The sequence below is a fragment of the Fusarium odoratissimum genome (genome assembly GCF_000260195.1).
Source record: "Fusarium odoratissimum NRRL 54006 unplaced genomic scaffold supercont1.21, whole genome shotgun sequence".
NCBI lineage: Eukaryota > Fungi > Ascomycota > Sordariomycetes > Hypocreales > Nectriaceae > Fusarium > Fusarium odoratissimum.
The window spans coordinates 669,490-682,703 of NW_022158706.1; the positions used below are offsets into that span (position 1 = coordinate 669,490).

The following is a 13,214-nucleotide window of genomic DNA, read 5'->3' on the forward strand; positions in this document are numbered from 1 at the left end:
GCGACTTGATACGTCGGGTTTGAGCTGACATGCATGTCAAGTACCACCACTTCCGCATATCTTCGGAGCCTCGTTTGAGATGGGCTTCCAATCTCAGCATTTCTAACTCAACCTGGTTGGAAGAATTGAAATATGTTTTCCGGCTTTCAATATAATTCTTCTTTCACTTTCAGCCATCCTGGCTGGGAGTCCGACCCAGTGGCAGATTATGCCGAACTGGCTCTTGCTCGAGTAACTGCCGAGGCGCCAGACCCTGGTCCAATCGAGGACTTGACGACTTTTGCCCAGCAACTCCATACAACTGGTCTACCGATCTGCGAAGCTGCTGATCTAGAAGATCTCAATGATGGCGCAGCTATCGGTTCCGGTACAACTATGACCGTGTTCAAATGTCTCTGGAAGTCCAAGAACAAAGCCGTCGCAGTAAAGCGAGTCAACCTTGGAATTGCCTTGGGCCAGTCTCAGCATGAGGCCCATTCCCAAAAGTACTCGGGCCTCCTGAAGTCTCTTCTCAGGGAAATGAGAGTAATGAATCATCCCTGGTGCAAAGCCCATCCGAACTTCGTTGAGCTCCTTGGAATAAGCTGGGATGCCGTCACTTCTGATGGGAGTATCAGCAGTTATCGACCCGCAATGATCGTTGAACTGGCAGATCCGACGACGCCGCAGTTGAGAGATTTGGTACAAAGCTCTCGGTATCCTCTCGGTCTCAAGGACCAGCGAATGATGTTTGATCTACTGACTGACGTTGCCGAGGGAGTTACTATGTTACATGCAATGAAAATTGTCCACGGCGACTTGAAGCCTGATAACATCCTCTTATTCCGAACGAAAGATCGTTTGGTAGCGAAATTATCAGACTTTGGGTTCTGCAGCCCTTTTACTGACATCGAGTATAAGATCGGAGGAACCCCGTATTGGAATGCCCCAGTACGTTGAGCCTGTTCCTGCTAAGCTATTAGAATTCCTTTGGTCTGACCAAGACTGACATTCTGGCCTTTCAGGAATGTATGCCGGATGCCCCAGAAGAGCTGCGAGCCTTTCGCAAGACGATAACAAGGGACCTGTATTCTTTCGGGCTTGTCATGGCATACTCGCTCTTCTCAATACTGCCATATGATGAAGAGGGCGAACATGATGCAGATACGATGACGGTCCAAGGTTGGAAGCTGAATCAAGACGCCAGTATCTTCTTGCATGAGCAGATCATCGTATATGTACTAGACTTCCATTCCGTAAGCACACCATCCCGGAAATGCGAACACTCACCTCCTAACGATATTAGATTCATAACGTAGCTCCCGAAAGTCTTTACGGACTTGACCTCCGGCCCCACGATCTGTTGTGGTTTCAAATCTGGGCTGCAATGACAGAGCTGTTGCGCCAACACCCAAATGAGCGAAATATCAGAATGGCCCATATGCACTCCGTTTTCAAAACTCCTCACAGGCAAGTCACATTTCTGTCTCAATCGCGATGCTAGAATAGTTTCTAACCAGCTTAGTTTGAGTGATATCTTCATACCACAGACCAATAGTACCAGGTCTGGTACCTTCATTGAAACAACCAGTCCAGTTTTTAGACCAAAGATGGTTTCTAGTATGGGTCACGGTCTTCAAAAGCGGAAATTTGGCAAGGTACAATGATCCCTCGCTCCCAGTTTGCCCTTGATAGCCACTTAACAACGTATAGTTTGACCCATTCCGACTCGGCCAAATCCCAGAAGCGGTTCAGTCACTCCTTCTAGAAGATTTCGAACATAGATATTCTTCCGCAGCAGATGGTAGCCCAGAGGTTGCAGACCTTGCGCTTGTCCTCTCGAATTGTCACAGTCGGGGGTTTGGCTGCCCTCCAAGTGCTGCAAAGGCACGTGAATATGAGACTCTCGCTGCACAGGCAGCGTCTGATGCTGCGCAGATCCAGGCTACTTTTCATGGCCTTGTTGATGGATTTGATTGCTCGGTGACAAGTGAGCAGAAAAGGGTATGGTTGAAGACTGCGATTTGCATAATCTTCTTCGGGCACAATCCCGATAATGCGAGAAGGAATGCTTTCCTTGATGGATTAGAGCGGGTTTCGGTTGAGCTTCTTGACCATGCCATTCTGTACTCATTCGCCAAGTCGTTCATGGACGAGAGGATAATATATAATCTCGAGTTTGATGGTGCGGCAGAGGATGAGCTATTTTCTATGGTAGTCAACGACGAGAGAGACAAACTCGTCGCGGCTTTGAAATCGGACAGAAAGCTTTTAGGTCAAAAGAAGGGCGGCTTCACAATCTTGCATGTTGCAGCGGACTATTGCCGGGAAGAAATAATACAAGGTAAAGATCAACATCAATGGAAAGCTTTTGTGCTAATGGAACCATAGATCTTGTCCGCGGTTTCAGCATGCATCCGGACACAAAATCTGACTACGGAGACACGCCCATAGAGCGTGCAGCCGAGACTGGAAGTATTGACTGTGTACGACTTCTAATATCTCTGGGGGCTGATATCAAGCCTCTTGCTGACCAAGAGCTCTTCTCATCCGTTGTCATAACTGGAACTCGCAATACCATCAAGGACAGTCCTGTAAGTGGGACTGCGTCTCTGCTATCGCTTCTCTGTAGGGCTGTTGAAGAGGTCTCAGAAGACCCCACTTCAGGTCAAACTCTGATCAATGGGAGATATATGTCAGGCAACGAGAATGAGGGTATTGCTCCTGGTTCACCTCTCGAGTTGGCGGTATCTGTGCTGAACTATGACTCTGTCATAGCACTGTTGAACCTCGGCGCCGATCCTAATATTTACAATTACCTACCCCCGCTACAAATCGCTGTTTCGCTGAGGGAACCTCTTCTTGCCCTGCTGTTACTCACCCACGGAGCTCTTCCGAATACGGCGAGTCGAACCGATGGAGATACAGCATTGCACTGCGCGAACGAGGTTAATGGGACGGAGTTCGCTGAAACACCTCGAAATGATATCATTCCATGGCAGCAGTTCGTGAAAGAGGGAGTCGAAGCGATTGATGTTGATAGCGATGAGTCTCTGACTGCCAGGGTCAAAGCATGTATCACGATCCTCTTGCATTTCGGTGCAGATCTCGAGGCGCGCAACTCTGACGGGCAGACAGCTCTTGTGCAGGCGGTTCGGATGGGAGATTACTCAACTGCTAGGTATCTTCTTCAGATGGGAGCGGATATTGAGTCAAGAGATGACGAAGGAAATATTGCATTACTGGGTATTGAGTCAGAGGAGGTTCAGCAGTGGTGCAGGGATAAGGGGCTTGGCATTGGAACTCGATAAATCCATATACCGTGTAAATGCAAGTGACGTGTTGCAGGATCCAACGTCGCCCCGCGTCAGCATTCGGTGCTCATCATATGCCAGTGTTTAACCAGCTCATGCTATCGATTCAACTTACTTTTAAGTTAAATGTAACTGTTGTTAAATCAGTCTAGAGACTACTGAGCCTCATTTTGGCCATCTTCCTTCGCCCAAGACATCCTAACATTCTTCAACCAAGTTGCCTTCACTTTAGACTCCTCGGTAACACGAAAGGCTTCTACTTCAAGCAAATCATCTTGCCAAGGTTATAAAGCAAAGAGCCCATGGAAACGCCGGTCCCTACGCCCCCATTCTTTGGTCGAGCAGGCCATAACGAGATCTTCGAAGAGGCCAAGAACTGCCTCTCACAACTTGACTCATCTGACCTTGACTCCCAGGAGGCATGTACCCCGTTTTCTCAGTCAAACAAGACAATACGTTTTCAAGAGCTTCCGCCGTCGATAAAGCAGTCATGCCTTGCACTTCTCGGCTGCGTTTTCGGCCCCTCTTACGAACAGATGATTGCACAAGGAACGAAAAATGAGAACAGATTATGGTCGAACTTAACCGTTCCAGGTGTCATCAACTCGTTGGAGAAAACTTTCGGGTCAAAGTTGGACCGACCGAAGATCAATCTTGAGCTCATCGCGCAGCAAATTTGCAATAATACAGCACAGCCATTCCAAGACATTGATACCAGCTCACAAGAGTGGATCGACCAGCTTTGTGGTCCAAATTTACGATGGGAGTCAATAGGGCTGCTCTGGAGTGTTCTAAGGCGCATACCAGGGTCTTTCGAACCGATAGAGCGTAACCAGTTTCATATCTTGGAAAGTGGGACAGCGAATAAGCCGGTTCTGGCGTTCTTGAGACACAGCATCAACTTGGCTCGGCATTTCACTCTGGCAAATGCCATCATATTGGATCTCCTGTTCCAAAAGGCGATTATGGAGTCGATGATTGTCGGGGATGCCAGTAAGTCGCCCTCTTCTTGTTGTATGTATTCAGATACTGACAGAATGCGACAGGCTTGGTTTGCTGGGGTTCTTTTGCGGATGCCGTTTCCGTCATGACTTATCTTGGAGTTCACGCCGAGAAGCTCACTGGGCCTTACAAACCGTCGCTGAGTTCAGAACACAAACGGCGTCTTTTTGGTCGAGTTTATAACCTTGACAAAGCCATCGTTGCTTTCACTGGAAGGCCGCCACTGCTTAATCCGCGCTTTTGCTCGACACCACCACCACTGGATTTAAGTGACGAGGATCTTCTTGCTGGAGGTGCTGTGCTCGAGAAGGCCGTGTCTGAGCTTGATAGTCGTGGCTGGAGCTTGAGACGTGGTGTTTATCCTTCTAGTATCTGTCGAGCTGGCTACTTTATGGCTGTGATACTGAACGAAATTATTGATATCAGTCTTGGTTCTGGTTCCAATGCGACTGTTGAGACTATCATGTATCCACTACCCCTCCCAGCAACAATGGATGCTCACTAACCCCTCCAGAAATCTGAAGCAACGGCAGTTAAATGTCATTGCCGAACTTCCCAAGTGCCTGGTCTATGATCCCGATGACCCTGCCGATCTTCCACTTCCGCGGGGAGAAATTAGACCCTATGATAAGGACCTTTCTGACCCTCCAGTTGAGACAAATGTCGTGTCTTTAAGGATATTCATCCGGTTGACACACCTACAGAACATGTTCTTGCTGGAAAGGCTACTCCTTCAATACGGATGTCCGGATGAAGGGGATGTTCTTTTGGTTTCGTATGAAATGATCACGCTTACTCTAACGTTCTGGATGCACAAGGATCGGTTCCGTGATATTCGACGAGATATGGAGTGGCTGGTAAGTCTTTTGTCCTACTTATCTTTGAAACGCTCTGACATCTCGTGTAGCTTATGGCCTTTGCAGTACCGGGTGGTGGCATTCTCTGCCTGGAACTCCTCAGTCCAACGTTTCAGGGCAAACATCCCAAGGACAGTCGCCTCAGCCGATCAAGCATTGTCCAGCAACTAAGCTTGCTTGTTGGTTTCCTGGACTGGGTTCACCCATCAGCACCCAACGGCGATCTCTGCGCAAGTTGCAAGACTATTATTCAGCGCGTGTTAGATTATCATCTCAATAATATAGATCCGATGAGCGATCTTGGATCACTAGATCAGTTCAGTTCTGGTTTGGCGGGGAGGCTCAACTTTCGATTTGAGTTGTTGAATACGTTTGATTGGCTTAATGCCGGGTAGGGCCTTGCTGTTGGAAATAATGTCTGCATATCCCCTGTTATGCGAGTTGTGAAGCCTTGCGCGGGTACTTGCATTTGCTGGCAGTGACAGGCATTGTTCATCATTCACTGGCTCACAGTGACCACTCTCTAGTACCAATCAAACCGTAAACCTCAAGTTCACTTCAACTCTCCACCTTTTAATCTCTTAGGCTTTTCCTCTGATGTTGTTTTCTTTTCTTGCCTCACAACAGAGACCACGCTTCATTCACAGCAAGCCTTCACCATAGTGCAGGTTTGGAGGCGTCAACCTTGCTGGTGTTGAACGCTCTTCTCTCTTCGCAAGTGATTACATGAACAATCGATCCTTCGCTTGATCCGCCTATCTGCTCTGCCAAGTGGTGCCTTGCAGAGCATCGCGACCATGGCGGGAACACCCACAACCCCCGAACTCGCGACCATGCCAACCGAGATTCTGTGCATGATCGGGGACAACCTGTCTGTTCATGAGATCAAGGAATTGACGCTTACATCAAAGCAATTTCGCGAAATCTTTCTCCCGAAACTTTGCAAGCATCTCAAGTTTTCTGGTAACATGAAGGAACTGACGGACAGCCTCCACGCCTACTATACCCGCAAGACAGCTTCATTCCGTCATCTGGTCCATCATCACACGAGGTGAGTGTCCTCCACTACGGTTGCAATCCAAGTTCTTCGCTTATTTTTGTCACAGTTTTGTGACCTTTGAAGTTACAAATTTTGACGACATCTTTAAAATGAATGCTTGGCTTCTAGGCTATGGAGTTAAGACCATACCCATCGGGCGGTTTTTGGCGGATACACCTAGTCTCCACGGCGTTGTTTTCGATATCTGGCTCCAAAATCGCAAAGAAGCACACAAATTCCTCAGCTTAATTCGCAAGGGCCCAGACTGGGCTGGTCCTAAGCATCTCTATTTCACAAAATACGTCGAAAAATCGACAATGGGCAAAATAGTTGGAAAGTTCAAAGCAGGTGCCCTAAAGGGGATCGCTGCACCTCATGCATCTCTCACAGGCTGCCACTATGACGAACTCGCACGTAGCGGCGCCCATCTCACTTCACTGCGTCTTAACAAATATTCTTTCCTTAGACAGGATAGTTCAGCTCTTACAAGCTTGAGCGATGTGCTTATCAACAGGATCAGCAAAGACTTTCCTCAGCTGGAGTCATTGAATATTTATGATAAGACTCGTTCCGGTCGTTACATGCATCACATGAACGACAGAGATAGGTATCGATGGGTAAGTATCCCTCCGTTATTTAGTTGACCTCCTATCGCGGTTGCTGACACGCCTTAAAGTGCCGAAAGATCGATAAAGTCGCTTCATCCCTCCGTAAGATGCGGCGGCTACGTCGGTTTGCATTCACTCTCAGTGAAGCCCAATTCAGTGAAAGTTTTATCGATGCTCTCAGGACGAAGCTACTGGCCATTGTTATGAAGAAAGGTCTGCCGCCCGTCGAAGCTCGCGGGCTTGAAGGCGTATACATATTGTTGATTACCTATTTTGCCGCCCATGCAAAAAGTCCTGAGGAGGTTTGCATTACAACTGGGTGTCCCATGTTCTATCGAGCAACTCTCACGAACGGCGTATGGAATATGTCTGAAGAGTCTTCCGAGGATCCCTCTCAGAAGTACCTGTTCCCGAATGTTCTAGAAGGCTAAAGCTATGCGCTTGCGAACAGGGACGTGAAGGCGGAGCTTACGAGAGGAACTTCTGCGCCTTGTAGGTACACTGCACATTCAGTAGGGCAACAAAACCGGTGGCGTAGTAGTAGTTGATGCTCTGACGATTTCGACGGGGACCTTTGAGAATGAAAATGGCATTTTTGCAGCAAGTGGTAATTTCTTGTTTCTGTCTTCGTGCATCATGACTGGTATCACCAATTTTACTCATTTGAACAGCACCAGTTCCCACTGAGACATGTTGACCTGTGGCGTGAAGATAATAGGCCATGTTTTCTTCTTGCACATCAGGCCATCGTAGCAGCGTTTAAGTAGAAGAATTTATTGAGAAAATATATTGTGTTCTTCTCACCTGTGTTAGCAGACCAAAGCTTTACGTTGCTCCTAGTAAGTACTTTCATAGCTCATGCTTCAGCCATGATAGTGAATTATCATTAGACTGACACACACCAGCTTGAATTGATATTGGCACTGGCACTGGCAGTGTGAACCTCTCTTCTCCCTTATTCACAGTTACTTTGACCACCAGAACTCTCTCATCAACCCCCCAGTAAGCTATTATCTGTTTCCTGATTTCTTCAAATTCATCGCGCGTTCAGTTCCGTATTCTTCATCTCTCCTTTCCATCTTTCCGAACTGCTGAGCATCGCGCTTCTTGCAGCCATGGAAACTGAATCCCGAGAAGAACCTGCTGCTGTCATGAAGCACAGCCTTACCACGCCCACGTCCTTGAGCGCCTTGGAAAAGATGCCGACCGAAGTCCTTCTCATGATTGGATCACATGTTGGCTCGATCGCCTTCAGGGTTGCTACACTTGTTTCCAAGCGTCTTCGATCAGTCCTCCTCCTTCGGCTTTTCAAAAGGATCACATTCTCTGGCACCCTGAGAAAGCTCGCTCACGATATGAGGTCTTTCCTCTCCGGTGAATATAAGCACTTGATGATGACTATTCTTCCTGCTCTCAAGTATTCATTCCAGGATCTGACTCTTGAACCCGGTGACTAATCTTGCACCTTAGATCTGTTACTATTCGCTTCGAGCCCCACAGTCTCGCCGAGGAATCCACAGATTCGCACCTTTCGACAAACAGAATCGCAGTCATCAGTGAATTCATTTCCAAGCTATCTTCAATCGATTTGATCTCGTTTGATAATCAAGTGAGGAGCAACCACTCCCGGGAGATTGCCTTTACTGAGGCATTGGGCAACGCGCCACAGTGGAATGGTCCCAAGGCCGTCATTTTTTGTGGTCACAGGAACTTGCGGCTCTTCAGTGCCATCATAAACCAATTTGCCCCCAACACTGTCAAGGCAGCTCAATTTCCGCAATACACCGCAAAGAGACATCCTTTGGCCTTGAAATCAGCATGTCCCTTACTCAAGGGTTTGAGGGCTGATGTATCTGCAATCAAGAGTCGTTCGCGAACCCTTGCCTGCATGAGCAGCAACACCCTTCGGGCAATGAATCGTGACTTTCCGCATCTGGAAGCCCTTGTTCTTGATCAGGTGGATGCTCATACGATTGTGTCGGGCGGTGGACGTATCTACAAGAAACCATATCGGCCGAACCTTGTAAGAGCCCCCGATCTTGCTCAGCGTTGTATTACTTATTACTAACACAAGCATAACAGAACGAGTGCGTCGAGAAGCTGATTGCACAGCTGAAGGCGATGCCACGATTGCGACGTTTCGCTTTTACACTCCAGAAATATTGGCTCTGTAACGAATACGATTGTGAATTGTTTAACAAGCGCGTCCGAAGTTTGAGCGGAGACGAATCAGACGATCCGCTGCAGGCCACTTCTGAGCCGAATGAGTGGCCCTACTGGCTGCCCACTGCTGCTCAACAGGAAGAGTGGCATTCAGAACTCATTACTCGTATTCTCGAGGCCGTTCCACAACTCAAAGAGCTCTGTATCGTGCTCGATCCCTTGGAATATCATCGAGGGACCAAGACCGAAAACATCGTAACGGTTCGCCGAGTGCAATTTGGTTATCTAGAGAAGCCTTCCCAATTCCCGTATGTTTTGGCGGATATTGATTGATCTCGTCAAAGGGTTCGTGGTAGAAATCGTTGAATCAAGACTGGACTTCGAATGTACGATGAGCAGACCGAAAGAATTGGACTTGGATGTCAGATGTTTAAGAAGCAGTCATGGATGCTTAGATAGTTTGACTGATTGACATTTAAATTTTATGACATTACACCGGTGTGTAACAGGCCAATACATGGAAGAGTCCCATTAAGCTCATGTTTTAGATAGGCCATGCACAAGACCTCAACAAGGATAATTGTCCAACTTTAGATAGGTTTGAGGGGTTTTGTGAAAAGCTAGGCTATAGAATGCAACACGAGCAGACTCTTTTATCCTGCTTTTGGCGCCACTGTGGTGATCCTCGTTCCTAGGCGTAAGGTGCTGCGATAATGATGACTCCAACTGGATTTTTGAAGCACGGCATGCTAACATCACAAACGCTTCTTTCTCCGCACAGGTTCCCACAGCATAATCTCAATCAAACTGGGCAGTATCTTCCAGTACAGTGACTGCACGACAAGCTGGTCCAGCAGCTAAATGTTTGCCAATCTCAAAGCAATCTTTTGGTTGATTGAAGCTTTTTGTGGTCTTCACCCTTCTTTAAACCTCTGTTGTTTCAGCGATGTCAATCTCTCAAACTACAATCACAAAATACCATCCCAGAACATGAAATGAGTGGAAAGTTTCCCAATGATCCACCCAGACTTAGAAAGAGAAGTGACTGTGTTTCGTAAATCTCACTCATGTTTGTCACCATTTTCCTCAGCCTCCGGCTTCTCCTCTGCTTCCTCTCCCGTTTCCTCGTCCTGGGTTGTCTCCGTAGCCTCATCTTGAACCTCCTCAACAACTTCCTCAACACGTCCACTAAAACGCTGGTCCTGCTGCAGAAGAGAGCGTATCACAGGCTGAGCGTCCAATTCCGCAGTCAGGCGGTTGTTGATCTCCTCACCTAACTTCCTGCGCGCCTCTCTCTGCTGCTCCGTTAAAGGCTCACCTCTCTGTTGACCGCCGCACGGACACTGGGCAATCCAATCCGGTGCGATAAACTTCTGACTTCTCTTGCCTGAGTCAATCACACTCTCCAGAACGGCAAAGGCGAGGTCAAGAATGTTGTCCCTGCCGAATGAGTCCGGATCTGTGAGGAGCTGAACTCCCATTCCGAATGCAACGGAGAGGATGGGACCCACGCCCGGGATGAAGCCCAGGCCTAGTTGAGTGATACGGACGAGCATGTCCCTGAGGAAGGGGTTGTGCTGGTAAGGTCTCCATCCGATCTCGACACCAAAGGTGGCGCTAAGAATTCTAGCGAAGTCCATCTCGCGGAAGAAATCTGGATGGTTCAGTACCCCAACAGAAGACGCCCAAGCCGGTGCTGAGCTGGTCCACACAACCAACTCTTGTCCTCTCGCCTTCGAGTTGAACAATCCGTAGTCCGGATTGCGCAGTTTGTGTGGGATTGAAAGATAGGCGATGATGTCTGGGATATTGAAACCCCAGGTAAGGCCATCATGCCAGCCAAGTCCGTTATAAGAGGTGGGAACTATGGTCCTCGAGACCCCGGTATCACTGAACATCTGAAATCGATCTCTGTGTCTGAAGTCGATAACGACATAGGTGCACAGGTTGGGGAAGGCTTGGTCTGCATTGAACGCGACAGGGAAGTAGATCGCTCTGAGGGGAATGGTAGCATCGATCCATAGCCACTGGGTATTGCTGTCCTGGATCTCCACTGGACGCAGAATGTATTTTCTGGGACCTCCTCTCTGGTGATCCCGACACTCGTTCCAGTTGAGACTGTTGGGATGACTATGGATCCTGAGCATAGGCCATGTGGACTTGTTTCTGCTCTCGCCCACCCAGAATCTGTCCCAGTCCCCGAAGCGTGTGCCTCCAATTCCGGAGGGTGTACCATGCTGCCAGCGTGACCTTGTGTGAGATCTTTGCGTTACTCCAGTCGCTGGCCAGCCGTTCCAGTAGTACTCGAGAAGAACGGTTCTATAGAACAGATTTTGGTTGTTTGCGGACCAGTGGGGACCATATCTTAGAGAGCTTCTGACGAAGTAGCATTCGCCTTCTGGGTAATATGAAGCCATTGTGGAGAGATATAATAATGGGCGCAGTTGAGGGCTATGACTGAGAGCTTATAATGACTACACAGAACTTGGAAGAAAGAATATTCTCTTGGAGCATTCTGAACCTGACATTTGAAACAGTTGGGGAAAACTGTCTTGATATAACTGTCTTCTCCCACTACAACGCCTCCGGAAACACACCAGTTTCCATTTCCAAAGCCCAGTACGACCTGTCCATGATGATCGCATCACCCGGTCTGCAGTCAAGAGCGTTTGTGGCAGTCGACAACCCCGCACATGAAGCCATTTCACATAAGCCGGGGTGGCACAACCTCTTGACCGTTATGCTGCCATACAAACTCGTCGAGAAATGAGAAATTCCATTGCAGTTTTGGGTTCATTGCAGAGAATCAAGGCATCACGATTTCGAACGGCCCGAACGTTGATTCCACCCTGATGCTGTCAAACGCACGGGATGAAGCCAATTCGTAGAGGGTTCGTGGGGTTGGAGAGTGAGGACTGCATGTCTCACTTCTCTGAGGATATTAGCGGCACTTATGATCTTGGCCGTAGTGATTTATGATGCTCAAAGCCATATCCTTTTCAGTACGAAGATACTTCCAGCTTCCTGACAGCGTGCACAGACTATAAGGATACTCCTTTGAAGGCTTTATGAACTTATCATGTATATCAGCGGAACGTGGTTGCTCACAGATATGACATCATGCTCAAGTGAGGAGCAAGGCCAACCGCCACAGTCTGAAGACAATGTCCGTCAATGTTGTAGTAAGCGTAGGGTTGAGGCTATAGGACAAAGTAAGCCGTAAGAATAAAGTTTACGCAGAGTAACGTGTTTAATAAGCAAGTGCCCTAGATAAGCGAGTGTCCTAAAAATCCCTCACCTTACATTATTACTATTTAATCAGATAATTCTTAACCACCTAATATGTTATAGTCTTTATATAAGGCTAGGATCCTTCTTGCCCTCCAGGCTCTCTAAAATGACCTAAAATTAAGTGGCCAGAAGGCTATAACTATATATTAAGTTAATTACTATACCTTAAATCGCCGCCGGCAGGGAATTCAATCAAAGCATAATATTACCACTAAATTACAGAATCTATCTGATCTTAAGGAGCAGATAATAGTTTAATTTATCCTTAACCTAGATTCGCAAGGATTTCCCCTGCGCCGTGATTTTATAGAAAAAATAGCTAATTCTCTACTTACTGACCGCAATATATTACCTGTTAATATACGCTAGGTTTATAACTTTATCTAACGGCAACTAGAGCTTAAGATATATTAATTTCAGAGATATAACTATTAGAGAGCTAAATATAAAGATCTGACTATTATTTGTAACTGGTTTTGCCTTATAGAGAATATAATTGCAAAATATAGTATTTAATTAGATAATATATAGAATTTTAATAAGACCGGCTTTATAATAGGTATAATTAAGCCCGGAATGGTTATTATAAGCTTAGAAAGGAAAGGGATGCTAAAGAAAGTCTAGCCTAGAAATTATAAATAAATTACTATAATTAAGGCAATTAATACAGAAGGTTAATTAATCCTGCCGTTTATTATTAGTTTAGGCTAATATTACCTTACTAATTAGTATTAAGAATATAACCTGCCTGGCAATTAGGTTATTATATTAAGCAAAAATAGATAGACTAATAACCAGCTAGGTCTTAAGTAGCTTAGGCATTTTAATTAGTTAATAAAGGACTAATTGTCACGGGTCAGGCTCGGGAATACAGGTGAACGGGGAACGCTTCGGGCGGGATAGATTCTATTGCTACGGATAGGCACTGCAGGCAGGTCAGGCTCTATTGACAAGACGTAGC

At 47.0% G+C, this 13,214-nt stretch overlaps 6 protein-coding genes across 6 annotated transcripts; 4 read left to right on the top strand and 2 right to left on the bottom strand.

The window, feature by feature from the left end:
* Window positions 1–132: 132 nt before the first annotated feature.
* FOIG_11425 (serine/threonine protein kinase) lies at window positions 133–3,290 on the top strand (the record flags this gene model as incomplete). Its single annotated transcript, XM_031211990.1, has 4 exons — window positions 133–930; window positions 1,005–1,235; window positions 1,693–2,323; window positions 2,371–3,290. The coding sequence occupies 4 exons, from the start codon at window positions 133–135 to the stop codon at window positions 3,288–3,290; spliced, it is 2,580 nt and encodes an 859-aa protein (XP_031058564.1).
* An 85-nt stretch (window positions 3,291–3,375) lies between these two features.
* Window positions 3,376–5,547, top strand: FOIG_11426 (uncharacterized protein; the record flags this gene model as incomplete). The annotated part of the gene is made up of 4 exons (XM_031211991.1): window positions 3,376–4,286; window positions 4,340–4,760; window positions 4,810–5,152; window positions 5,203–5,547. The coding sequence occupies exons 1-4, from the start codon at window positions 3,596–3,598 to the stop codon at window positions 5,545–5,547; spliced, it is 1,800 nt and encodes a 599-aa protein (XP_031058565.1). The 5' UTR covers window positions 3,376–3,595.
* A 297-nt stretch (window positions 5,548–5,844) lies between these two features.
* FOIG_11427 (uncharacterized protein) lies at window positions 5,845–7,296 on the top strand. Its single transcript, XM_031211992.1, has 3 exons — window positions 5,845–6,203; window positions 6,259–6,808; window positions 6,868–7,296. The coding sequence occupies exons 1-3, from the start codon at window positions 5,950–5,952 to the stop codon at window positions 7,228–7,230; spliced, it is 1,167 nt and encodes a 388-aa protein (XP_031058566.1). The 5' UTR covers window positions 5,845–5,949; the 3' UTR covers window positions 7,231–7,296.
* Window positions 7,268–7,522, bottom strand: FOIG_11428 (uncharacterized protein; the record flags this gene model as incomplete). The annotated part of the gene is made up of 1 exon (XM_031211993.1): window positions 7,268–7,522. One exon carries the CDS (start codon window positions 7,520–7,522, stop codon window positions 7,268–7,270), a length of 255 nt encoding a protein of 84 aa, XP_031058567.1.
* Window positions 7,523–7,914: 392 nt separating this feature from the next.
* FOIG_11429 (uncharacterized protein) lies at window positions 7,915–9,473 on the top strand (the record flags this gene model as incomplete). Its single annotated transcript, XM_031211994.1, has 3 exons — window positions 7,915–8,216; window positions 8,270–8,822; window positions 8,882–9,473. 3 exons carry the CDS (start codon window positions 7,915–7,917, stop codon window positions 9,293–9,295), a joined length of 1,269 nt encoding a protein of 422 aa, XP_031058568.1. The 3' UTR covers window positions 9,296–9,473.
* Window positions 9,474–10,023: 550 nt separating this feature from the next.
* FOIG_11430 (uncharacterized protein) lies at window positions 10,024–11,379 on the bottom strand (the record flags this gene model as incomplete). The annotated part of the gene is made up of 1 exon (XM_031211995.1): window positions 10,024–11,379. One exon carries the CDS (start codon window positions 11,377–11,379, stop codon window positions 10,024–10,026), a length of 1,356 nt encoding a protein of 451 aa, XP_031058569.1.
* Window positions 11,380–13,214: the final 1,835 nt, after the last annotated feature.